Source organism: Lissotriton vulgaris, chromosome 9 (genome assembly GCF_964263255.1).
Source record: "Lissotriton vulgaris chromosome 9, aLisVul1.2, whole genome shotgun sequence".
Taxonomy (NCBI): Eukaryota; Metazoa; Chordata; class Amphibia; order Caudata; family Salamandridae; genus Lissotriton; species Lissotriton vulgaris.
The window spans coordinates 840,641,211-840,667,919 of NC_141697.1; the positions used below are offsets into that span (position 1 = coordinate 840,641,211).

The 26,709-nt window shown below is 48.5% G+C and overlaps 1 protein-coding gene across 1 annotated transcript in view; it reads right to left on the reverse strand.

Annotated features, from left to right (window-relative positions):
- The window catches only part of ATG2A (autophagy related 2A), a 2,120,972-nt gene that overhangs the window by 257,741 nt on the left and 1,836,522 nt on the right, over positions 1 to 26,709 (reverse strand). Inside the window, exon 27 of the mRNA XM_086939522.1 lies at positions 6,977 to 7,059. Within this exon, the coding sequence (XP_086795648.1) occupies positions 6,977 to 7,059 (83 nt within the window). The remainder of the gene's footprint in view (positions 1 to 6,976; positions 7,060 to 26,709) is intronic.

The window sequence follows — 26,709 nt, forward strand, 5'->3', positions numbered from 1 at the left end:
GTTTGTTTGTAATCAGCCAGTGGGACTTATAATGGTCCTGCCTTACTCCTTGGGCTTTTTTATATTTTTTATTATTTTTCTACGTTATAGAATTTCTGTGGAAGAAAGATTCAACCGTATACATTACCTGATCGTGACCTTGACTCTAGGTAAGGATCTGATATTTGGGATCTTGCCATATATACGTGAGACCTATGAGTATAATTTATGAACCACATCACTAGTATACACTGGTGGAATGGTACTAAATATACAAGTAAGGTGGAAAATTTACCCCATGTGGGGAATTTTTGTCAAAGTTAAAAGTACAATAGATGAGGTGTCGCACAATACTGTAAAAAAAAAACTCAGTTTCTCACTGGTCTGGCTGTGGTTGTATCTTTAGAATTCTTGTTCTTCCTCATCACTTATTGTGGATTCTTATTCCCTTACCTCTTTAACAGTCTTGGTGAACTTCGAATATGACCTTAAGATACCAGTTGGAATAACCTAAGTTCGCCCTGTGTGGGCATCATCCTCACAAGCCTAAAGGTATACTTATATATGCAGTATGCTATGCAAACTAGGACAGAAAATGGGATCTATGTAATATTTTTCTCATTTCTCTATTATATTATATCATGCTAGGTGCATGCACCTATAAAACTTTTAATCGCCTTCGGGTACAATAGAACCCTCAACACTTACCCGACTGTATATTAATAATAATTGCTGACGGTATACTTCTCCAAAGCATGTAAAGCGATGATTTTATTATACATCTTCTTTTTACTTCATAAATTTGAATTACGCTTGTTTTCCACTTTAGGTTATCTGACCCGCAATTGGTAGTCGCCACTGATCCTTACCTCTCTGTCCAAAATTGGTGACAGCTCAAACTACATTAACTCGGTAAGTTTACATTACTTACTGAATAGTTGGGATATCTTTGCGCCAACTATGCCATCCAAACCGATGGTTTTTGATACGCAAAAGCCACTGTGTTCTGATTTACAAACTGTGAATTACGTAAAAGCCACTGTGTTCTGATTTACAAACTGTGAATTACACTAACACCTTTAGATGAATCCCAAACAAGTAAACTTGGTAATGTGATCTTCCTTTCTTCAAAAAGCATATCCCTCTTCTAAAGATTACCTATTAAACTTGTTTTTCATGAACAGGTACTTCAATGCTATACAACAAACTTGGTGGTAGTGTTTCTCATAAGAGAAAACGTCCGCACCTAATGTTAAAGTTATTCTCACTGGGTACGTTATACGTAAGGTATCAAAAGAGGTGCACTGAGAACTTGATAATACACCCACCACCAGGGGTGTTTGAGCAATGCAACTTGCAGTGGAGACTCGGGCCGAGGAAAACGAACAGAAGACTTATCAAGGTCTGCTAACATCTCTACTCTAGTAAGACAAGACTATTCTCCACCCAGCGAGTCGCACCACCTTACCAAGACATAGTTCCACTAATTTCCACATGTTCTTACAATACTCAACGAGGGGATATCATGAAATATCATAGATGGAACCCACATCTGGAATAGCTCGCTGTGATCAAGACACCCAATAGGATTCTCACATATCGACGCTTCATACCTTTATCCTTTCGATTCATAGACCTTTCCGACGCCAGACAAGTATAGACCAACTAAGATAGCCTTGAAAAAGCCCTGGAGAGGGCGAAACACGTGTCGGCAGTGTAAAGCTGGGAAACTTTTAACATGTTTGATCAATAAAGAACTTGAAGCACAAGATTTGGTTTTGGATCCATACTTTGAAACTCCTATTGAACCATTGGTTGATGTTGGTGTAATAACCTTGGAAAAAATACTACTATCCTACAGCAATGTTCTCTTAGAATGGACTTTGAAGAGGGTGCTTGCGCAATTTGGTTGTTCTCTTGATTCTAGGTACTTCAATGCTGTTAGCAACAATCTACTTCAGCCCTCCCATGCTGAAAATGTTTGTAAATAATTCTGTATAAAGGTTTCTTCACATAAGTGTTATAACACTTTTTTATAAACTCTATGCAGTTAGTGGAGCTGCTGTATTTTAACATCTGTAATTTTGTCATTTGTCGTTAAATTTTGTCACTAGTCTTTTGTAAATAGTAAGTTCTGTTAGTCTGTGTATTTGGGCCAGTTGTATTCAGTCTATTGTGATTATTTTTCTGTTCATATGTGTCATTTTAAATGTATATTTATGTATATATATGTTTGTAACTTTTTACAGCCCTGACGAAGTTCCTAAAAGGCAAATGGAACGAAACGCGTTGGCTGTGCCTATGTCTGATGAATACTATTGAATAAAGAAGAAGATACTTTAATACACTATTTCTATTGACTCTAATTGTGTGCACCTTCCATTTCGTTTTTGTATATCTCTGACCTATACACCTATCGGTAGCAGGTGTAGGAAGAAGTTTGCACCATCCAAAATCAAGAACTAAAGGATCCGTAGTGCTTGACCTGGTCTTCTGCCTTGGTCTTTTGAAATTTTGAAGTGCAAGGCTGTTGGGTGACAGGTGCTGCGACAAAAAAGCAAGTTCACACGGAGAAGGACGATGGCACCTGGCAATTTGTGGGCTGACAGGGGGCCCAGAGCAAGGTCTAGCCCAGGCGCCTGATAAAGTGTCCATCAGTACCTCATTAAATGGGAGAAGGGGCTCAGCAGAAGTCTGTCCTGGTTGCTGGACCTTGGTAATAACATCAGCTTTCACCTCCTTGGTGGGGAGATAGAAGATCGAGAATTTCGGCCGCTCTAGGCATAACCATAGAATAGGAGTCAGATTCCTCTGTGGCAGGTTCAGAAGACAAAAAAGAGCCATCTCTGACGAGGCGTTGAGGCCACTAACACCCTATAAGTTCTCATACCAATAATCATCATTGTAGGGCTGAGTAAACTCGTTAAATTGGTCATAGTTATCAAAATCAGTGCCAAATAGAGTACAAATTAGGTTGACTACCCTGACTGGCTGGTTTGTCCAATGGTGGAAGAGGCGCCTTGGTTGAATTCAGGTGTGACTTCAGTCGAGGGCAGATTAGCACCGACTTGACATTAGAGAGAACAATGTGTACCCCATCCTCCAGCATCGATGAAGAGAACGATGGAGTCCCCCTCCAATGCAATTGATGGAGTTGGCATTACCATCAAGGATGCTGGAGCTGAAACAATTCTCCAGGCTAGAAGCAGGGTTGACTGTGGAGCCGGAGGCAAGATTGGATCGAAGGGTCCAACTGGAGCTGAAGGCAAACCCGGCGGCGGCACTCCAGAAGGAAGGTCTTGCTGCTCTGTAGGGCGTGGAGCACGCGAGAGGGAGTCGGTAAGGATATGAAGAGCAGGAGGATGGCTGTATGTAACTCTTCCATATGAAGCAGCATTGCATTCAGCCACAGAAAGTCAGTCTGTGCCAGCACGAGTTACGGGAATGGCTCTGAAATAGGCTGACTTTGGGAGCAAGATCAAATAGTGTGGCGCCCCCCTCCCCCGCCTTGACTCCTCAGGTGAATGCGAGTGGCACAAGGGAGCAGATTCCCACTTTGATTTCTTGTGTTTCTTCTTAGCTTTACCTGATGACATAGAGCACAACGAAGATCGCCCTCTCGAGCGGCTCCGACTACTCTGGGGCGAGGTAAGAGCCCGGGAATGAACCTTGGGTGTGAAGAGCGACTTACAGATGCTCTGTTGCAGAGTCTTCTTATGCTTGGCGACAGAGTTTCACCTCATGTCTCCTAAAGGCCTTAAGGTTCATTGACACATCAGTGCAGACCTTTAAGTCGTGGTTCAACCCCAGGCACCACAGACATACCTGGTGGGGATCAGTCACAGACATTTTTTACGATGCGTCCCTACAGGGCTCGAAAGCTCTAGTTTTTGGGGTGACATCCCTTGCACACTGGAGAAGTTTCAGATAAAATGTCTCTGAGAGACACAAAGGGAGCTCTGGATCTGTGTCTCATGGCACAGAAAGAAAGGAACTGACGTCAGTGCACTTAAGTAGTGCCTATATAGACCCCAAACTTCATTTCCAGAGCAGAATGGCATCAGTGCAGAGCCGCAAGGTGCCACCCTCCTGGGTGCAGAGGTATTGCTGAAAAGTTTTCCAGTTCTAGTTCGATGCGTGGGGAGTATTCAAAAGGTGTGGAATTTGAGGGTAGTTATCTATTGCAGAAAATAAGGATTGCTAGAGACCTTGTGGAGGTATAGGTACTCTTCTCTACCTGCTATACAACTACTATAAGGTGAAAAGATATTAGAAAGAGGTGTTAGGGGAACCTGACTCAATATTCATCTCCCAAGGCTCCCTATGTGAATAACACTAGGTCTAGCTAAAAGATCAATCAAACAAGAGATCCTAACACGTTGTGGAATTCCTGGCCCTAGGTCGGTCCTGGTTATTTCAGATATGGAACTTAGTTGGCAGGGGCTTAGTTGCGGTTTATGCTTCCCATTCACACGACAAATAAACAACAAGAGGGTACTGACCACACCACCCCCCCACACACAGTGGCAGGGGTGCTACTGTGCAAACGGTGGTGCCTCGGTATTGTCATAGCTGCTTTAAACAGACTGAAAGTGTTTCAAACAATATGTGGTATATGTGGTTTGAAGGAAAGAAAAGGACGAGGAGAAGACCAGGTTAAGGAAATACTGAGCGCCACAGCAAGCCAGCTCTTCACCCCAAGTCCCGGACCTTATTTCACCTAATATAAATCTCACCAGCACATAGAAATCCCGCCAGCATCCGGGGATTTGCGGCCCTGGTTAATATCTCCCACTAATTCATGGCGCTGCAGTAGGAGCCAGGTCGGATTCCTTGTCAGGATAGGCAAATTAATGGGCGGACATAGGTTTCTGGCCAGGAGAGAAAACGCAGGTTTTTTAGGGCCTCTATGCAGCAGCCGCGGCTCGCGAGGGAGGAGGGGGGGGGGGGGGGGGGGGGAATTAATTATAATAAAACTAAAATTATCTCACCGCCAGTCCACTCCGAGTCCGCGCCACCTCTGCTCCGTAGTCCGCTTGGCGCCGCCGCCTTCACGTCACGATTCGAATGGCACTGGTCGTGACTGGCAGCCCCTCTCAGCCAATCCTGGTGCTGCTGCAGCACCAGAACTGGCTTGGGGCACAGGTTACTCTTCACCTCAGCATGCCCCTTAGGAGCCCTTCGGTCTCCTAATGGGCATGCGCAAAAAAGTCAAAACACAAATGCGCATGAGTGGGCACGGTGCGAAAATTCACCCTCCGTCCCGACTCATGCGCATTTGTGCTGCTGCATGCCCCTTGTGACGTCTGACTGACAATCATGTCAGTCAACATGACGCCAGACCGTCCCACCCCCTTCAGACTCTGAAGGGGGTGGGAAGGTCTGGCGTCATGTTGACTGACAAGATAGTCAGTTCACTCGCCTTGACGTCTTTGAAAGTTCAGAAATGTCAAGGAAGCTGCGGGCGGCTGCGTGCGGGGGGCTACGCTCCCACACCCCAATGGACGCACCGAGGCTGTATTAGAAAACATTTCAATGGAGAATAGAGGAAAAGAGTTTATTCATTCATTCATTTGAAAAGCTTTATTTCAGTACATTGACCATAAAAGCATATAAATGTCCACAGTACATAAAAACTTGGATAAAAACTTGGTAAAAACATTAATACAGTTCTTCCATTCAATTACCGTACACATAAGCAATGGGCATAAAGTGCTAGTGCAAATAATTTGTTCAATTGTTAGAACAAAACCATACTAGGGACCCAGACACATATAATAAAATAACTTATTAAAACAGAAGCTAAGGCTTCATTGTTAATAAAATTACAATTACATTTGTTCAATCATGGTACATAATAAATCTTATTTTGTTTCTAAAAAAGGGGAAGGACCATATACTGGGTTCAACCGTTCGGGATCGGGCTTCAAAAACTTCCTTCTTATGCACTACATGGAAAATAAATAATGGGAGACTGAATAGACAATTGGGGGGTGCAACTCAGTTTTGAGTATTCTAAAAGCCTAATTTGAGTGTCTTGTGCCCATATTCTTACATACTTGTACTAACCAGCGTCGCCTAGGTGTCCTGTAAGAGTGGCAGCGGAAGAAAACATGCACCTCCGTTTCCTCTCCTTCACCACAGGCAGGGCATTCAATCGCATCCTGGTCCCTCCAGTTTTTAACAAACGAACGAAGCGGGAGGCACTCATATCTAAATTGTAAAAACAATTTTTTGGGCCAACGCTGGTTGAATACTATCCAAAATGGTCTCTGCCCAATAAGTACTTTTAAGAAAAGCATTAGTCAGCCGACCAGTTGAACCGTTACTCATGCGATTGGACAGCCGATGTTCCCTGTAAGCCTCAACCAGGGCCTTCCTAGTAATGGATTGTGACACAATTCGAGGCTCCCCCCACAAATCCACCTGTCTCAGTTCCACAAATAGCAATTTTAAATGGAAAAGAGTTTAAAATACTAGGGAAAACTAGTCTATCATTCTTGGCAAAATAATTTAAACAGGACACTTGACCGAAATATCTAACGGTCCTGAGAATTACAAACCACACAGTAGAAGAGTCCAATCACAGGGCATGAGCGAACTCAAATAGGAAAATATGTAAGGGGACAAGTACAAGAAGAAAATCAAGGAATCAAACTGAAGACATCACAGGGTCCTGTTGGTTACCTAAAGCATGGATTATACATATGGGAAGCGGGTGACGCTGGATGAGAATGGGACAGTTATTGTTTATGTTTTCATTTTTCCTATTAAAAGTTTATATTGTCCTGGCTGACAAGTGGTTGTAGGTGGGTATATGTTTATATCACAACATGACATAATAAAAAGAAAGTTTTCCGTAATACTCTTCTTTATAGAATCCACAATGAAGAAGAGTAGCTTGGATAATCTCACCTCTAAAGGGAAGAACCTTAAAAACTTCGGGATAAAGAAAGACAATAACATTCAGAAACACAAAAGGCAAGAGAAGTCTTACCCATGTCTACAGCACAATCTCTTCAACTTGAGTTCAGAACAGTTTAGCTGGGCTAGGCCAATGAGGATTCCCGCAAAGGTACCCTAATGGGATAAAATAAAATACATAGGCTCTGTGAAATAATATTTGACATACCACAAACATCTTGCAGAGAAGCAATAAGGTCATGCATTCATTATTTAGAAACTCTCTAGAGCCAGACTTTGCTGCATCAGAAATCATTAGGTTGCGACTATCACCACCAGCATTGCAACAGCATTTTTTTTGGCTGAAATGTATAGCTGTCAAAATAGATGATGTGGGTGTGTCACTTCAATAAGCAAGTTCCAGTAAAATCTATCTGGCCCCTTGTTCTAGGTGATGAGCCTAGATACTGAAACAGACTGTTCAATTAAACCACAACTCCATTGTATTTCTCCCTGGACCATTGTCCTACCTCTAAACTCATCCCTGTCCATGAAGGTCACTACTTCTGGGTCAAAAGGGATTAATAGCCCCATGCTACAACCTCCCAACACCGACACCCAACAGGTGCAGTCGTGTATATAAATGTTCCACAGGAGGTAAAGCAATAAGTCGCCAATTGTTCATATATCCAGACGTACTCCTCTTTTTGTATAAAATATTAAATCTTTATTTATTGAGCCTTCATCAAGAATAACATTGGTTTAATACATTTCCAACAGATATAGCCTGCAAACACGTTTCAGGGACCACCACTTCATGAAGGTTATAAACAAATAAATACACAGAGTTGGACAACAATCCCAAAAAGTAATATGTCAATAAACCTCCGTAGTAGTTCTATAACAAAATAAACAAATACATTGGCAAATTGGCAATAAACCATTGTACATACCTACATGCTCATCCCACCCATGACAAAATACACAAAACAAATATAATTGCTCTATACTACAGTCACAATTAATAATTTCCCACTATTGTACAACAATCAAGGTATCTTGATCAGTTTCCCAATTCAGCAATCTTCAACCTACTAAGTTTTCTTTCAGTGAAAATGTCAAGAAATCAAGTTAATATTACTTTGATTAAATCTTTCATACCGGGAGAGAGTAGATGTAATTTTGAGACATTAGAATACTTCCTGATGAAATTTAATTTCCTTTAATGTGTGACTATGTTTTTTTCAGTAGTGTTGGATGAGTGTTCAGCCTAATACAGGAGCCATGTGATTTCTTACCTTGAGAGTTGATACAGAGACTAATGGCAGAGCTAATTAAAGTTCAATGAAAATCGACTAGTTGACATTTTCCCTGAAAGAAGACTGAGCAGGTTTAAGATTGTGGATTTGCGAAATTGATTAAGACACAGGGAAGGAGTAGCCCACAAAACCTGCTTTGACTGTCTGTATCTAATGAAAATCTATGAAACCAATTTGATTCATCACGAAGACTCAATAAATAAAGGTTGTATATTTTTGACAAAAAGAGGATGTATGAACTATTAATAACGTATTGCTTACCTCCTGTAGAATAGTCATTCCTGTGTACCCTTACATGATTGCAGGGCGATTCTGTCAGAGTGTGCTTTTGCTGTAAAATTTTGCTTCTTGGTCAGGGGTTCAAATAATCCCCTAAACAGGTTATATTGACTTAAAACACACATCACTTAGCTATACCAAACTGTCTGTAGATATGCAAAGCAAAAGATGTATCACATATGGGTCTTCCACAGGTTGAAAAACGGCACGGTGCCTGTAATGCACAAGTTACTACTTCTGTAACGATATATCTGTAAGAGACATTAGTTAGTGATAGATTCCTTACCTTAGAATATCCCCAGGCGTCATACTGGATCCGGAATTTGTTTTGCGTAGCAGTACCCTTGCGCGTCGGTAGGCGTCGTCTGCAGCTCCGCGTCCGTCGTCGGCGCCGTGATGAAGTCGTCAGAGTACTTAGACGCCGCCTCCACGTTCTTAGCCACAGCTTTTCCGCGCCAGAAGCGCTGAGCCATGTTAAAAACCAACACTGGTGCCATGGAAACTAGGGCCCTGAAAGGGGATGACCTTAACCCTAGATATCGGTTTGCAGAACGGGGAGGATGGGTGGGTCGGTAAGGAATCTATCACTAACTAATGTCTCTTACAGATATATTGTTACACAAGTAGTAACTTGTGCATCTGAAAGAGACCCGTTAGTGATAGATTCCTTACCTTAGAATAGATACCCCAGCAATACCAACCCCGGTGGTGGGTCTGCGAACCAATAATCAAACCAGAAAGTCCTGGAGGACGGAACGGGCAAAGAAGCCATCCCTCCGGACTTGACTGTCCAGGCAATAGTGTCTTGCAAACATGTGCAGCGAGGCCCACGTAGCTGCCTGGCAAATGTCCTGCAAGGGCACTCCCCGGCCCAGGGCAGTTGTTGTCGCCGTGGCTCGGGTGGAGTGAGCCCGCAATCCAACAGGGGGCTCCCTTCTAGCCAAGGAGTAGCATGCCTAGATACACAAGATGATCCATCCGGAGATGGTTCTCTTATGTACCGCCTTCCCCTTCTTAGCGCCCACGTAGCCAACAAAGAGTTGGTCATCCACCCGGAACTGGCGTGTGCGATCCAAGTAGAATGAGAGCGCACGTTTTGGGTCCAGACGGTGGAGCCGCTCTTCCTCTTTAGAGTGGTGCGGTGGCGGAAAGAAGGTTGGCAAAGTGATGGACTGCCCGATGTGGAAGGCTGTGACAACCTTGGGCAGGAACGATGGCTTAGTACGCAACACAACCTTGTCCGGATGGACAGAAAGGAAAGGAGGAGTACAAGAGAGGGCCTGGAGCTCACTCACTCTCCTGGCAGAGGTGATGGCAACCAGGAAAGCAGTCTTCAGTGTAAGAAGGCGGAGAGGACAGTTATGAAGTGGCTCGAAGGGAGTGCACATCAGAAATGTAAGTACAAGGTTCAAGTCCCACTGAGGCATCACAAACGGAACAGGTGGAAATGTGTGTGTGATGCCTTTTAGGAATCGATTTACAATAGGGGACTTGAACAAAGATGGTTGATCAGGCTGCCTTAAGAAGGCTGAAAGGGCAGAAAGATAGCCCTTGATAGTGCCCAGAGCAGAGCCCTGCTGGGCAAGAGACAGAAGGAAGAGAAGAACCTCAGAAAGAGGGGCAGAGAGAGGATCCATAGCCTTTCCTGTGCACCATGCCACAAATCTGTTCCACCTGCAGGCGTATACCGACTTTGTGGAGGGACGCCTGGCTGCCAGAATGATGTTACAGACTTCAGGAAGCAAGTCAAATGGCCTCAACTGTCGCCGCTCAATCTCCAAGCATAGAGGTGGAGACTGGACAGGTTCGGGTGGAGGACCGTCCCCTGCTGCTGGGACAGAAGGTCCTCCTGAAGAGGCAGACACACCGGGGGATCGACTGACATACTGGGTAGCTCGGGATACCAGTACCTTCGTGCCCAGTCCGGAGCCACAAGGATGACTTGGGCCCGGTCGCGTTTGATCTCCTTCAGCAATCTGGGCAGAAGTGGTATAGGCGGAAAGGCGTACAACAGACCGCAACTCCACTCGCGACAAAAAGCGTCTCAGAGCGAGCGCCGCCTTGGAAACTCCAACGCGCAGAACTGATGACATTGCGCGTTCTCTTCGGTGGCGAATAGATCTAACCAAGGCTCTCCCCACTGCAGAAAGAGACCTTGCCCCACGTCCGAGTTCAGACGCCATTCGTGTCCATCATGCACCGGCAGCTGAGTTTGTCCGCCCTGGCGTTCAGAGAACCTGCCAGGTGTTGAACCACCAGGGTCACGCCCTGATGTTCCAGCCATTGCCAGAGGCGCAGAGCCTCCTGGCAGAGGGTCCACGACCCCACCCCGCCCTGTTTGTTGCAGTACCACATGGCGGTGGTGTTGTCCGTGAACACCTGCACTACACTCCCTCGGACAGAGGGGAGGAATGCCTTCAGTGCTAGACGAATCGCCCGCAGCTTCAAAAGGTTGATATGGAGCCGGGACTCCGCCGGAGACCAGAGGCCTCTGATCTCCGCCTCTCCCATGTGGCCTCCCCAGCCCTGGAGGGACGCGTCGGTCACCACCACGTGCTCCGGTTGGGGAAGGGAGAGGTGTAGGAGAGTAGGGTCTGCAATCCTATGATCACCCCAGATTTTTGCTTTTTGCTTCACTGGTTTACGACTTCTCTGGCTGTGGGCCTGCTAATCAGACCCACAGCCTTGCTGTTCTCTCACTAAATTGACACGTGTACCTTAGGTGCATTATCCAATTGGTACTGGGCCACCTTATCAGACCCTGTAACTCAGGGCATAGGTGTACCCAGGGCCTACCAGGGGCTGCAGCAGGTATTATGCCACCCCTGGCTGGCCATCTAAATCTGACACAACTGGCTGCACGACAGCTGGGGCAAAGTGGTGTAATCACCCTTTGCTGGAGATATAGTATACCTATATCTAACCCTAAAATGGACACATAGATTCCTATCAGTCTCTCCTATGGCAGGCCTTAACAATCCTGAAGGCAGAGTGCGTGGAATCATGTGAGATGGTGCTCTGGCATGAGCTGAGCCCGTCTGCAGCTTGCCGAACCAAGTCTTAATAGCTGTTCTATGATAACGCGTACCATATACTCTTAAGTGCATTATAATCCTTGCGGTTATTTGCTATCTTTGGTATCGCTTTATCAAAACATGTCGAGTAAGGTGTCATACGAATTGGAATACTAACCCCTCGCCAATTCTGGCGATGGGGTTAGCATTCCACCCTTCTAGAGGGACACGACATGTATGTAACTGTGAACCCCGGGCAGGGCTGAATAGGAAGGTGACTGCAAGTGGCACCCCGGTGCTCACTATGCATCTGCCAGTCTAAACCGGTTCCAGGGGCACACCAGCCCCTGAGCTGGGGAAAGTCCGGCATGGGAGAGGGGTGTAACCACCCCCCTTCCTGGTCCCACCCATGGGCAGGACCTAGTCCCGTACCAGCCCCTTTCTTTAGTATAAAGGTGGGAGCGGGGACCCTTCCAAATTAGATCATCTTTGAATCCTGAAACTACTTTCTACGAAAGGAACTCAAGACTTCTTCCTAAGATTTCTCCCTTGTGACTAAGGAGTAGTCACCCTGCATTTGCGGGCACCAACTAAGAACACTGCGGTTTGCTGCACGTCCTTCCTCAGGAATCCGACCGACCAGCACGACGAGACTCGGCTTCCCTGGCACCTCTGACCTCGACCTACATCGTCAGCTTAGCTGAGATCCGTGGGTGTGACGAGACCTCGAGGGACCGGCCATCTTCAGAACTGCACGACGCTTATCCAGCACGACCGCCGAGGGATCCTCGAGTGAGTGCTTTGGGGTTCGAGAAGCCCTAACCCTGAGCAGCTCCAGCACCGAAGTCCAGCCCCCCAGCATCCACCAGATCTGCGTGGGGCCCTTCTGCTCTTTGCTGCTCACCGCATTGTCCGGCTACTTGCCTGCTGGCTTGTGGCCCTCTTGACGACGCACCACGACGACAACACAGCTGGTCTGGTTGCTCCAGACTGGCCCTTGCTCCCCTCCAACAGAGGAGCACCCCGGACCCTCCTGGTCCACTCCAGACGCCATTTTGAGTCCCCCCGCGTGGGCTTGCATGTGCCAAGACTTGTTGCCCCAATCCTGGGTCCAGCGACGTCGACAGCAGATACCATCGTGGGACAGCTCGCACCTCCATCCTGGTCGCCGACAAACGCCTCGTGGTCCGTGAGACTGCAGAGCCCAGCGTCGCCCACTCACCTGGTCGAGGTGACTCCATCCGGTGCCATCCTGGTACCCATCTAATCACTAGCTAGTGATTCAGAACTTGGTCCCCTCTGCTTACAGGTGTCTTCCATCTTGGATCCAGGCTTGGATCACTTCGAACTTCAACACTGGTCGCCTGCCAGCTACTTCTTCTTTCAGGCTCCATAGACTGAAACGAGGATTCCCGACGTCTTTCCAGACCTATGCATCCGCAGCCCCTGGGCTAGGTAACCTCAGCATTTCGGTGCTCCAGCATAGCCTAACTATCCAAGGGTCCAGATCCTTTTTCGTTTCAGCTCTACCTAGTCGGATTCGTCCGATAACACTAACTTTACGAAATCTAGCATCCGTAGACTTTGTCCCGCATCCCGCGTGAGAGTGCACACTCTGCACCCGATCTCCCTAGGCCTCCTGCTAGCAATCTGAAGGTTCAGTAGTCCAGTCCTAGCAATCCTAAAGCCTATTAGAGAAGTACTTACCTGCTAGTAATTTCGCATTCCACTTTTAGAGTATATGGTTTTGCGTGCCCCTAGGGCATTTGTGTAAATTGTGCGACTTTGCGTATTTTCCTAAGAGCTTTGTATTGTGCTTAGCGCCCTGTCCTCATAAAGAGTCCAGGACTGTTGTGTTCTAAATAAATATACTTTATTTTCATAACAACTTGTGTGGTGTCCTTTCACTTGGTGTTCAAGGGGTATATGTGATGGTATAACAGCTGGCTTAACACGCCCTCTAGAGTCTAGCCTAAAGACTGCTCTTGTCCATGCTACTAGGATAGCTGGTCTACGGTTGACTTACAACCAATCATCAATAAGGGTTGTTTGGACTGATATATAGTGATCACTAGAATAGTGAGCACTGCATATCAGGCCAACTTCTCACATTGGTGAGCAGCGGTTGGGATTTGAGCTTGCTGTTGTTTTACCACACGTATCCTAAGAATATCATTGTGAAAGATCACATAAGTACCCAGGTACATATAACTTAGCTTAGAATACTCTGAGTTCTACTGAACCAGCTGTTGTAGTTCAACAGGGCCTAGCACACCCTGACTACAACTCTTAGCAAGGGATCAGTAGGCAAACAAATAGTGTAGGTAGGTGCATCACTTACACCACACTAGAAGCATGTCGGACAAAGGAGGGAACTCAGAAGCCCCCCTTGTGTCAGTGGACCCTCCACAGGTCACTTCACGATATGCTGCTCTTAGCTTCCAGGAGATGAGACAACTGTGTACCTCCAGGAAGCTAAAACAGGGTTCTAAACCTACCATTCCCTTTCTGATTGGTCTCTTAGAGACTTATGATGCCAGGAGGACTGCCAACACAGATCCTTCTCATCCAGATGGGAATATGCCCCCCTTAGAGGGAACCACTGGTGACCCTGACCTCATCCACCTTTCAGCAGAAGGCGAAGAGGAGGAAGAGGAAGATGAGTTATCAGGGGATGAGGCAGACAAGGGTCAGGTAGAAGTCAGTAGACTCACCAGGACCAACGTAAGTTGGCATGAGAATGGACTTGGGGGAACCCCAGGCCCACTCTCAGGCAGACTTAACATTGGGAATGGACGAGTTAGGTCTCTATCCAGAGGCTCTAACAGATCCATTCGAACCAATGGCTCTCAGACCTCTTCTCATAGAGGGATGTCATCCCCTAAGAGGAGAGAGCATGAAGCAAAGATGAGGGAAGCCAATCTGAGGATTGAAAGGGAAGAACTTGCCCTGGCCAAAGAGAGGCTTGCCTTTGCTAGAGAGCGAAAGTTAAGTGCGTTAGATCTCACTGGTGGCAGCATTTTACCTAGAGAAAATGACAGGAGTTTAGACACTAGACACCTGAGTAAGATAGTGCCCCCCTTTAAACAAGGGGATGATATCCACAAATGGATAACTGCTTTGGAGAGGACCTGCAATGTCCAGTGCGTCCCCCAGAGTCAGTGGGCAGCTGTCTTGTGGCTCTCCTTTGAAGGCAAAGGTAGAGATAAGCTCCTCACTACTAGAGCTGAGGATGCTAACAATTACCAGGTCCTGAAAAGTACACTGATAGATGGGTTTGGCCTAACCACTGAGCAGTACAGGTTGCTGTTCAGGGATACCCAGAAAACTCAGTCTCAGGATTGGTCTGATTTTGTGGATTGTGCCACTAAGGCTTTGGAGGGCTGGTTGCTGGGCAGTAAGGTTACTGATTATACAGGATTGTACAATCTGATCATGAGGGAACAGATTTTAAACAATTGTCAGAACCAGTTGTTGCATCAGCACCTTGTTGACTCAGATCTGACCTCTCCCCAAGAATTGGGAAAGAAGGCAGACAGATGGGTCAGAACAAGGGTTAAGCAGAACCAGGTCCAGAACCAGGGTGGTCAGAAGAAAGCAGACCAGAAGGGTAATAATACCAAAGGTGAACAAAATGACCAGAAGTCTTCGACAGGCCACCTACAAACCAAAATTGGGTGGGGGTCAGGCTTCCCAGAAGAAGAAGACTCAAGAAGGCCAGTCTAAAAGGTGGTGCCAGTACTGTAAAAGTAAAACTCACTGGTTTAGTGAGTGCACCAAGAAAGGAGGGCAAACTCCTACCACTGCAGAGCCCCTAAGGCACCTGCACCCCCTAGTACAGCCAGCAGTGGTAGTGCACCTCCCAAGGGATTAGTTGGGTTAACCTTGGGTTCTGAGGGGTATGACAACTTAGTTGGCACACTCACTCAGGCTGTCCTTGTCTGTACAGGGGATGTGGATATATCCCCTGATGCCAGTCCCAATACTTTGGGCAAATACAGACAGACACCTTTTATCAATGGCAAGATGGCTCAGGCCTACAGGGACACTTGTGCCAGTGTCACAATGGTGACACCTAACTTTGTGGACCCTGGACAGATCATGCTAGGACCAGAGTACCTAGTGACCAATGCCAGCAATGTCACTACCCACCATAGTATGGCAATTGTTGATTTCTCCTGGGGAGGGGTAAGTGGCCAAAAGAAGGTTGTTGTTAGTTCAGACCTCCCAGTTGAATGTTTGTTGGGCAATGATTTGGAGTCATCTCTATGGTCAGAAGTGGAGCAGAGGACTCACATGGAAATGTTAGGTGTGCCAGCACATGTCCTTGCTGTGACTAGGTCACAGGCCAGAAGATGCCCCACTGAACAGGTGCTGGATCCTGGAACAATGGACCAGACACCTTCCAAGAAGAAGAGCAGTAGGGTTAAGGCATTGCCTCCCCCCTTGCCCCAGGTTGTGGATCAAGTCTCAGAGGAGGCTGACCTCAAAGAGCTGAGGGAAACTGAGCCTAAAGAACTTGAACTTGAACAGGTTGAGTTTCTGGGTTCAGGGGAACCCTCCAGAGAAGACCTGGGGAAGGAACAGTTAGCCTGCCCTTCTCTTGAACCCCTCAGACAGCAGGCTGCTGCTGAGGCTGCAGGGAACGCCACAGGTGCCCACAAGGTATACTGGGAAGATGGACTCCTGTACTCTGAGTCAAGAGACCCCAAACCTGGTGTAACCAGGAGGCTGGTCATCCCTCTTGTCTCTGAGAGGTTTCCTTCTCACCTTGGCCCATGAGATTCCCTTTGCAGGACACTTAGGCCAGAATAAGACTTGGGACAGAATTGTCTCACACTTTCACTGGCCTCACATGAATGAAGATACCAAGGAGTTTTGTCGCTCCTGTGTCACTTGCCAAGCCAGTGGTAAGTCAGGTGGCACAACAAAGGCCCCCCTTATACCAATGCCTGTGGTGGGGGTGCCCTTTGAAAGAGTGGGGATTGACATTGTTGGTCCAATGGAACCCCAGACAGCATCAGGGCACAAGTTTATACTGGTGGTGGTGGACCATGCCACCAGGTATCCTGAAGCTATTCCCATTAGGACCACTACAGCACCTGTGGTGGCAAGAGCCCTAGTTGGAGTGTTCTCCAGAGTGGGCTTCCCTAAGGAGGTTGTCTCTGACAGAGGTGCAAACTTTATGTCAGGATATCTGACTGCTATGTGGAAGGAATGTGGTGTTAACTACAAGTTCACTACACCCTATCATCCACAATGCAATGGGCTTGTTGAAAGGTTCAACAGGACCCTAAAAGGGATGATTCATGGACTACCTGAAAAGCTCAGGCGTAGATGGGATGTCCTGATACCCTGCCTTTTGTTTGCTTACAGAGAGGTCCCACAGAAGGGGGTTGGCTTCAGCCCTTTTGAACTTCTGTATGGGCATCCTGTGAGAGGACCCCTATGTTTGGTGAAGGAAGGATGGGAGAGACCTCTCAAAAAGCCTGCAACCAGCATAGTGGACTATGTACTTGGTCTCCGCTCTAGGATGGCTGAGTATATGGAAAAGGCTTCTAAAAACCTTGAGGCAAGCCAAGAACTCCAAAAAGCTTGGCATGACCAAAAGGCTGTCCTGACTGTGTACAAGCCTGGACAGAAGGTGTGGGTGTTGGAGCCAGTGGCCCCAGCAGCCCTCAAAGAGAAATGGTCTGGGCCCCACACAATCCTTGAGCAAAAAAGAAAGGTCACCTACCTGGTGGACCTTGGAACTCCCAGGAGCCCCCACAGGGTGCTCCATGTGAACAGGCTCAAAGCATATGTTGACAGGAAGGACATGAGCTTGCTCATGGCCACAGATGAGGGACAGGAGGAGGAGAGTGACCCTCTCCCAGACCTGCTCACTCAGAATCCTGATGATGGATCAGTAGACGGTGTTGTCTTTTGTGGCAGCCTCTCTGACCATCAACAGAAGGATTGCAAACAAGTTCTTCAATCCTTCAGACATATGTTCTCTCTGACACCCAGTCAAACCAATTGGTGTACCCATGAGGTTGACACTGGTGACAGCCTGTCAGTCAAGAGTAAAATCTACAGGCAGCCTGATCATGTTAGAGACTGCATTAAGACAGAAGTGCAGAAAATGTTGGAGCTGGGAGTCGTTGAGCCCTCAGATAGCCCTTGGGCTAGTCCAGTAGTTCTAGTGCCAAAGCCTCACACCCAGGGTGGTAAGAAAGAGATGAGGTTTTGCGTAGACTACAGAGGCCTCAAGGCAGTCGCTAAGACTGATGCCCACCCAATACCAAGGGCAGATGAACTGATAGATAGATTGGCTTCTGCCAACTACTTAAGTACATTTGACCTGACAGCTGGGTATTGGCAAATCAGGTTAGCTGAGGATGCCAAGCCCAATACAGCATTTTCTACCCCTGGTGGGCATTATCAGTTTGTGGTAATGCCCTTTGGTTTGAAAAACGCACCTGCCACCTTCCAAAGGCTGGTGAATCAAGTTCTCACTGGGCTGGATGACTTCTGTGCAGCATATCTTGATGATATAGCTGTCTTTAGTTCCACCTGGGAGGATCACCTGGTCCACCTGAGGAAAGTGTTAGAGGCACTACAAGCAGCAGGTCTCATTATCAAGGCCACAAAGTGCCAGATAGGGCAGACACAGGTTGTATACCTGGGCCACCTTGTTGGTGGAGGCCAGGTTCAGCCACTGGAGAGCAAGTACAATCCATCAAGGATTGGGCTCCTCCAACCACCCAGACTCAGGTCCGAGCTTTCTTGGGCCTGACTGGTTATTACAGGAAATTTGTCAGGAATTATGGATCAATTGTGACTCCACTTAATGAACTGACAAGTAAAAAGATGCCAAAGAAAGTTCAGTGGACAGCAGGCTGTCAAAAAGCATTCGATGACCTAAAGCAGGCCATGTGCACAGCACCTATCCTAAAGAGTCCAGACTACTCCAAACCATTCATTGTCCAAACAGATGCTTCTGAGTTGGGTGTGGGAGCTGTTCTATCTCAGCTGAATTTTGATGGTCATGACCAGCCCATTGCTTTTATAAGCAGAAGGCTGACCCCCAGAGAGAAAAATTGGTCAGCTATTGAGAGGGAGGCCTTTGCTGTGGTTTGGGCCCTGAAGAAACTGAGGCCATACTTGTTTGGCACTCATTTCAAGATTCAGACCGACCATAAGCCCCTCTTGTGGCTAAATCAGATGAAGGGTGAAAACCCCAAACTGCTTTTCCCTACAGGGGATGGATTTTACAGTGGAGCATAGACCTGGCACTGATCATGGCAATGCAGATGGGCTCTCCAGGTATTTCCACTTAGAGCAAGAAGACTCACCTGGTCAAGGTTAGTTTATTGTCCCAAAGTTTGGGGGGGGGGGGCATGCAGGAGAGTAGGGTCTGCAATCCTATGATCACCCCAGATTTTTGCTTTTTGCTTCACTGGTTTACGACTTCTCTGGCTGTGGGCCTGCTAATCAGACCCACAGCCTTGCTGTTCTCTCACTAAATTGACATGTGTACCTTAGGTGCATTATCCAATTGGTACTGGGCCACCTTATCAGACCCTGTAACTCAGGCATAGGTGTACCCAGGGCCTACCAGTTGCTGCAGCATGTATTATGCCACCCCTGGCTGGCCATCTAAATCTGACACAACTGGCTGCACGACAGCTGGGGCAAAGTGGTGTAATCACCCTTTGCTGTAGATATAGTATACCTATATCTAACCCTAAAATGGACACATAGATTCCTATCAGTCACTCCTATGGCAGGCCTTAACAATCCTGGAGGCAGAGTGCTTGGAATTATGTGAGATAGTGCTCTGGCATGAGCTGAGCCTGTCTGCAGCTTTCGGAACCAAGTCCTTTAGCCGTTTCCATGATAACGCTATACCATATACTCTTAAGTGCATTATAATCCTTGCGGTTATTGCTAACTTTGGCATAGCATTATCAAAACATGTCGAGTAAGGTGTCATACAAATTGAAATACTACCCCCTCGCCAATTCTGGCAACGGGGGTAGCATACCACCCTTCTAGAGGGACACGACGTGTACCTAACTGTGAACCCCGGTTAAAGTTAAACTCGAGCCTCAGCATCACAAAATGGATGCTGCCACCAGACACAAGTCTGATCTCCTGCTGCTGGGAGTCCCTCCAGCGAGGGAGGCTTGCACAAAGGGTTTCCTGCCTTGGGAGGTGCTAGCACCACCCCAGACAGGATTTTGTGTATTAGGTAGGACAGGCCTGAAAGGAATGAGACATGCCTGGGGCACACAAGGTGCCCTGTGCATACTCCGGCTCAAACCAGTTGCTGGGTGACTCCAGTCCCAGCTCTGGCGTGAAACTGGACAAAGGATAGGGGATGTAACCACCGCCCTTCCTGGTCTCACCCATAGGAGGGACCTAGTGATAGTACAGCCCCCTTTAGCAGGATAAAGGTAGGAGCTGGTCCCATTCCAAATCAGATTATCCTGAATTGAAACTTTACAAGAAGAAACTCTGGACTTCGACATTCTGCTCCACAGAAGATTGAAGAAATCTCCCTTGTGGGCAAGGAGTGTCCACCCTGCACCAGCAGGCACCATCAAGCGTCCAGCTGCTTCGTTTTGTCGTCTTCCCTCGAGGATCCAGACTTCAGAGCCCGACGAGACCCGGATTCCCAGACCTCTTCGACCTCTACATACATCTGCAGCACAGCTGAGATCCGTGGTTGCGACGAGACACGTGGGACCGGCCATCTTGAAGAAACTGCACTTTGCTTCTAGCACGACTTCTGAGGTATCCTCGACGAAGTGCTTTGGGGATTGAGAAGCCCCAGCCCCGAGCAGCTCCTGCACAGAAGATCAGCCCTCCAGCATCCCCTAGATCTGCATGGGGCCCTTTTGCTCGATTGCTGTTCGACGCGTTGTCTGGTCACTTGCCGGCTGGCTAGTGGCCTCCTAGGCGACGATCCTTGTAAACTTCACTGCTGGTCTGGTTGCTCCAGACTGGCCCTTGCTTCCGTGCAAAGGAGAAGCACCCCGGACCCTCCTGGTCCCCACCAGACGCCTTTTCCACTCACCGCGTGGGTTGCCTTTGCCAAGGCCTGTTGATGCCGAATCCGGATCCAACACCGCCGACAGCGAGAGCCTCCGTGGGACAGCTCGTGCCTCCATCCTGGTCGTCGAAGACACCACCTGGTCCACGTGGCTGCAGAGTCAAGCGTCCACTCTTCACCTGATCGCGACGACAGCCTCTGGTTCCTTCCTGGTTCCACTCCAGTCACTGGCTAGTGTCTTTGAACATTGTCCCCTCTGCTTTCAGGTCTTCAGCTTCAGTGATCCACCCTTGGATCACAATGGACATCTTCCTCCTGGTCGCCTGCAGCATCTCTTCTTCCAGGCTCCATAGACTTCAACGCAGACACCCGACACGACTTCGCACCTATGCACCCGCAGCCCATGGGTGAGGTAACTGAGCATTTCGGTGCTCAAGGGTAGATTAACTCTCCTAGTGTCCAGATTCACAGTCGTGTTAGTCCTACCTAGTCAGGATTGTCCGTACTCACCTTTTTCTAGAACTGTACTGTCCATAGACGTTGTTACGCATCTCGCGTGTGAGTTCACACTCTGCACACGCGTCCCGTGGGCCTCCTGCTCCTTCCCTAAGGTTAGGGTAGTGTAGTCCAAGCGATCCTACAGCCTCTGGGCATCTTCATTTCCTCTATCGATCTCCTTATACCATTTACTTGGTATATGGTTTGTCGTGCCCCTAGGGCACCATTGTAATTTGTGCGATTACTGTATTTTTGTTAAGAGTATTGTTATGTGCTTAGCCCTCTGATCTCATAAAGAGTTCAGAGGTGTTTGTTATTAATAAATATATTGTTTATTTTCATAACAACCTGTGTGGTGTCCTTTCATCTGGTATTCAAGGGGTTATATGTGGTAAAACTGCTGGCTTCACATGCTAAAAGAGTTTAGCCTAAGACTGCTTTGTCCATGCTACCATTAGGATAGCTGGTCTATAAGGTTGACTTACAACCAATCACCATAAGGGTTGTTTGGACTGATACAAGGTAATCACTAGAACTAGTGAGCATCATATATCAGGCCAACTTTTCACAGTGGTGACCGGCCCTCAGTGTGTCAACAACGGCGAGGGTGACCGGAAGTCTCCGGCCGCACCTGCCTCGGATCACGCGGGCAGCTCGGGACCTCCTGGTGGCCTGTGACGCGGATTCGGCAGCGGGGTCGGACCCGCGGGACACGAGCGGCGGATTTGGCGATTTCTCCTTGCCCAGGCCCCGACCCTGTTAGTGCGGGCCAGGGGGCTTGTGAAGGTGCGCGGGTGGCGACGGTCATTGGTGTGACAGCTGCCCGTGTGGACGCCTCTGATTATTAACGGCACCCCCAAGGCCCCCCCCCCGAGGGCAGGGGGTGCCGTGACTGTCTGCAGGGTGATAGGAGCGGCGAGGCGGGGAGACGCTCTGGGGGCCCGACTACCCACTGGCCCTGAATTTCCCCCAGGTTGGATTGGGGGTTTGATGGCGGCTGGTCACACGTCTGCTTTGCTTTACTCTTGCCTTTGCCCAGATTCTGCCGCCGCCTTCTCTGACCTGTATTTGATGGGCCCGGGTGCTGCACCGTCCGCACAATGACTTTGGGACTTCACTTCCTAGAGTTCCTCTGTGGTGTCATTGTTCAGCTCCTGGAGGCGCGTCTATAACTGGACCGGGGCTCCCGCGTCGCGGGTCCCTCATCAGCCTTGCTTCGCTCTTGCCTCTGCTTGCGCCTTGCTGCCGCCTTGATGACCCTCTGCCTGACCAGCTTGTACAGTGCACCGGCCGCATAACGATTGAGGACTCCTATTCCTGGGGTACCCCTGAGGCACCTGCCGCGAGCGCCACTCTTCAGCGTCAGGGGACGCGTTCATAGCCTGACTGTGACTGGACAGGGCCGGGCTGGGCACTGACTTTTGGCTTTCTGCCGGAAATCCCTGGTACCATTGGACCTTCTCTCTGCCACTTACCGGTAGCTTGTATTGCGATGCGGTGGCCCTTTGTTGCAGTCCTGCCTTGGTTCTGGCCCATTGAACACACCTGCGGCTCTGTGGCCTTGATTGAGACGCCCTAGACCGTTTCTGGGGTGGCCATACGTTGCCTTTCACTGCCCTGTGGAGTGCTGTTGGTGTCTGGTGAGATCCTGGGGTCCGTGAGGCTGTTGGATGTACCGTGGCATTCTGTGGTGCCCAGCTGGGGCGGAGGCTATGGACAGTGGCGGAGTGTGGCTGTAGACCCCCTCATCTCATCTACCGTTGAACAACTGGAGGGGGCGTTCTTTGTGGAGTCGTTCTTTCCGGACTTCCCCCTGTTGCGTCTGAGCCGTCGTGGTATTGGGCGCCTTTGCTGGAACCGGAGAGGTAACCCATTGACTGTGTCACCTGCTTAGTCGATCCGGTGGGGTGCAGCCGTGCAATGTCGACTCGGCCGGAGGGTGAGAGGCAGCCTTCTAGGGCAACTAAGGGATCCCGCCTTATCCAATCTAATAAACTGGACCGCTATACTCAGCCCAGAGGCTCGACTTCTGGTTTGGGGCTGGCGTCGGATGGCAACAGAGTCCTTGGATTCCGCGTCGGAGCCCACTCTGCAAGACGTGATGGCTGCCATAAAGGGGGTCAAAACCTCCCTTGGGCAGCAGATGCAATCTCTGGATCATAAATTAGACACAGTGTCTATTGAAGTGAATCTGATACGGGCTGACCTCACCAAAACAAGTGAGAAGGTTAAATCCTTAGATGTCAAAACCGCCAGCCTTATTGATGATGTGTCACAATTGCAGCAGGATGTTACGGCGCTCCAGGCTTCCAGGGATCTGGCGGATCGCAAACTTGATGAATATGAAGGGCGGGCTCGGAGGAACAACCTGCGCATAATTGGTATTCCGGAGAAAGCTGAAGGGTTGGCCCCAGATCTCTTCGTTGAAGACATTATTCTCAACCATCTGAAGCCAAAGGGGCTGGGAAACTTTTTCACAATTGAACGGGCTCACCGCATTCCGGGTGGCAGGCCTCGGCCGGGAGCCCCACCACGTCCAATGATTGCACAGGTACTCAACTTCAGAGACAGGGATCCTATCCTGCAGGCCTCCAGATCTGGGGGCCCCTTTAACTATGAGAACTCCACCATCACCTTCTTTCCAGACTTTACACAGATGGTCCAGTGGCAGCGGCAGAGTTTTCTCTGAGTCAAGAAGCAACTCTGGAATAAGGGTTTAAAATATGCTATGTTGTTCCCTGCCATACTGCAAGTTGAAGTAGAAAGGAAAATTTGGTTCTTCAACAACCCCGAAATTGCTTCAGATTGGTTGGAGGGTTTTTCCCCCCAGGAGGAGATCCGAGACGATGGTGGTGGAGACAGACACAGAATACCGGAACAGGAATGATAAGTATGATTGTGGCCCGGGCAGCACGGACTGGCAGGGGGTGAGACTACCCAAGAGACATTCTTATTGAGCGGGCCCCCCATTTAGAACTGTTGACTACATTGGGCGCCATTTATAATTCCATGGGTGGGGGTGTGGGGTTCTGGCATCCACCTCTGATCTTCATTTAGACCGTTGGTTAGTTAGACCATGGGGCGACAGGCACACTGCGAATTGGGGGTTGGCAATTGCCGCGAGCAGGGGTGCAGGGTGGGGGAATTTGGGATGGCGATGTTTTTGTGTTGTTGTTGTTCTCTTTCTTTCAATTTTTCCTTTTGTTGTTTCAAGTCAGGTGATGATAGTGAAGCGATATATTTCACGCATGGGTTGAATGACACAGTGTAGTCGAGGATCGGGTAGGAGAAAACTGAGCTGGAATGTGAATGGGTTGGGTGACAAAATTAAGAGAGGGATGGTCAATCAACTAACTAGGAGACTCCCCAGACGTGGTATTGCTGCAGGAAACACACCTTGTTGCCAATAAATGTATGGCTCTCCACAAGGGGGGGTATAAGTTAGTAGCGCACGCTGGGTTTACCACTGGTTCCAGGGGAGTCGGGATTTTGGTCAGAAATTCCTTCCCCCTATCTGTGCAGGCCACGTGGTTAGACCAGAGGGGCAGGTATGTGGGAGTGTCTGAATGGGTGGGGGGCAGGGCGGTCACATTTCTGTCTATATATGTGCCGCCGGGACTTCAAGCCGATACCTTCCGGGACCTGAGTTCAGTCTTTGTCACGTTGCCCCTTGGTGACATAATCTTGGGAGGAGACTTTATTCTGTATGGGATGGTGAGATGGACCGCTGCCCACCCCGGGCGCTTTGACACGCGCAGAGATGGCTATCAGACTTCCTGGATACACTGAGGTTGGTCGATAGTTGGCGGGCACGCAACCCGACGCTGACACAGTTCACTCACTTGTCGGAGGCGCACGTTAGCCTATCAAGGTTGGACTATCTGCTGCTGCCGGCGTCGATGGCGATGATGATCCGGGAGGTTGGATGCCTCGGTAGAGGTATCTCTGACCATTCCCCGTTGTGGCTGCAGCTTGCCCTTGGTCAGCAGGCGGTGGGTAGGGTTGCTCACATTAGTGCTTGGCAATTAAAAGATCCTGTCATCAAAAAAGAGGTGCTCCAGGTATCAAACTGTTACTTCCTGGATAATGAGGGATCAATGGATTCTGCGCAGTCCCTCTGGGAAGCGAACAAAACGGTGGTGAGGTGAGAGTTGCTAGCTCTAGTGGCAGGGAAGAAGAAGAAGGCTCAGGAGGAGGTGGCCCAGAAAGAGAGTGATGTTATTCAATTGGAGGCGAGGGTTGCTAAATCGAACACGCCTGCGGAGGTCCACCTCTTGAGACTCCGGCAGGAGGAATATAAAAGCCTTGTGAGGGATAAAGCAGTGGCCCAGAATAATGCAGTGCAGAGCAGTATATATGAATATGGTGACAAAGCTGGTAAACTGATTGCTTGGCTCGAACACGGGGAGCGGGCGTCCAGGTTGGTACCTGTATTGGAGGGATCGGAGTCGCGGGATATCACAGACCCGCAGGCAGTGGTAGACGAGTTTGCTAGCTATTATCAGAAGGTCTACACTGCCGGTAGCGCTTTTACGGAGGCAGAAAATAGCGAAATGATTAGGGACATCGTTATGCCGACTCTGTCCGAGGAGGACAGGAAATATCTTGACTCCCCCTTCTCGGATGATGAAGTGGTGCAGGCTATCAGGCAGGTAAAGTGACCGGCCCTAATGGAATACCGATCGAGCTATATAAGTTAAGTGCTGGTAGACTTGCCCCATATGTCCACGCTATGTTTCTGGAAAGCAAAGAGAGGGGTCAGCTGCCATATGATCAACGGGTAGCCAACATTGTAGTCATACATAAAGAGGGTAAACCTAAGACACAATGTTCCTCGTATAGGCCTATCTCACTCCTTAATGCGGAGCTCAAGATACTGGCGAAACTCCTTGCCACTCGTCTGGTAAAGGTGATCACGACACTGATTCATCCGGACCAATCCGGTTTCATGCCCCGCCGCAACACGGCGCTGAACTTGCGTAGGTTGCACGGTATCCTGGGGGGCTCCTCGAAGAACCATGATCCCACAATATTAGTGTCCTTAGACGCTACGATGGCCTTTGATCGAGTGGAGTGGCAGTACTTATTCGCGAAGCTAGGCTTAGGTAGGGATCCCGCAAGGCTTTTAGTCAGAGAGCAACCGGATGCACAGCCTATGTGAGCGCACTGGATAGAAGTATGCTATTATCAGATGGTGCACTTGGGCGAGTGGAGAGCACCTGGAACCACTCAAATTAAGTAGACTGAGCTACTAATTCTAGAATTAAGTAGTTACCCTATGCACTCGAACAACAGTAGAACAGTATGTTAAGTAACATGCAAACATAAAGTACAAACACAAAGCAACAGAAGATTCTCGGAAACTCCAGAGGGAGAGTAGTCCGTTGGAGTCCTTTATTGCGTTAAACAGCCAGCCGACACTTGTTTCATCGCTATTGCGAATCCTCAGGGCTATAATGGCTGTGTTAGAACCAGGAGGTCGCGCAGCTGGTGATAATTCCGACCCAGCGGGGCCCGTGACCATCAAGGTAGAGATGAGAACAGGGGACTCGTCTCCAAGCAGTGTGAGGAAGCTGTGGTGTAGGAGAATAGGGTCTGCTATTCTACGGTCACCCCAATTTTTGCTTTTTGCTTCACTGGTTTTCGACTTACTGAGGCTCTGGGCCTGCTAATCAGA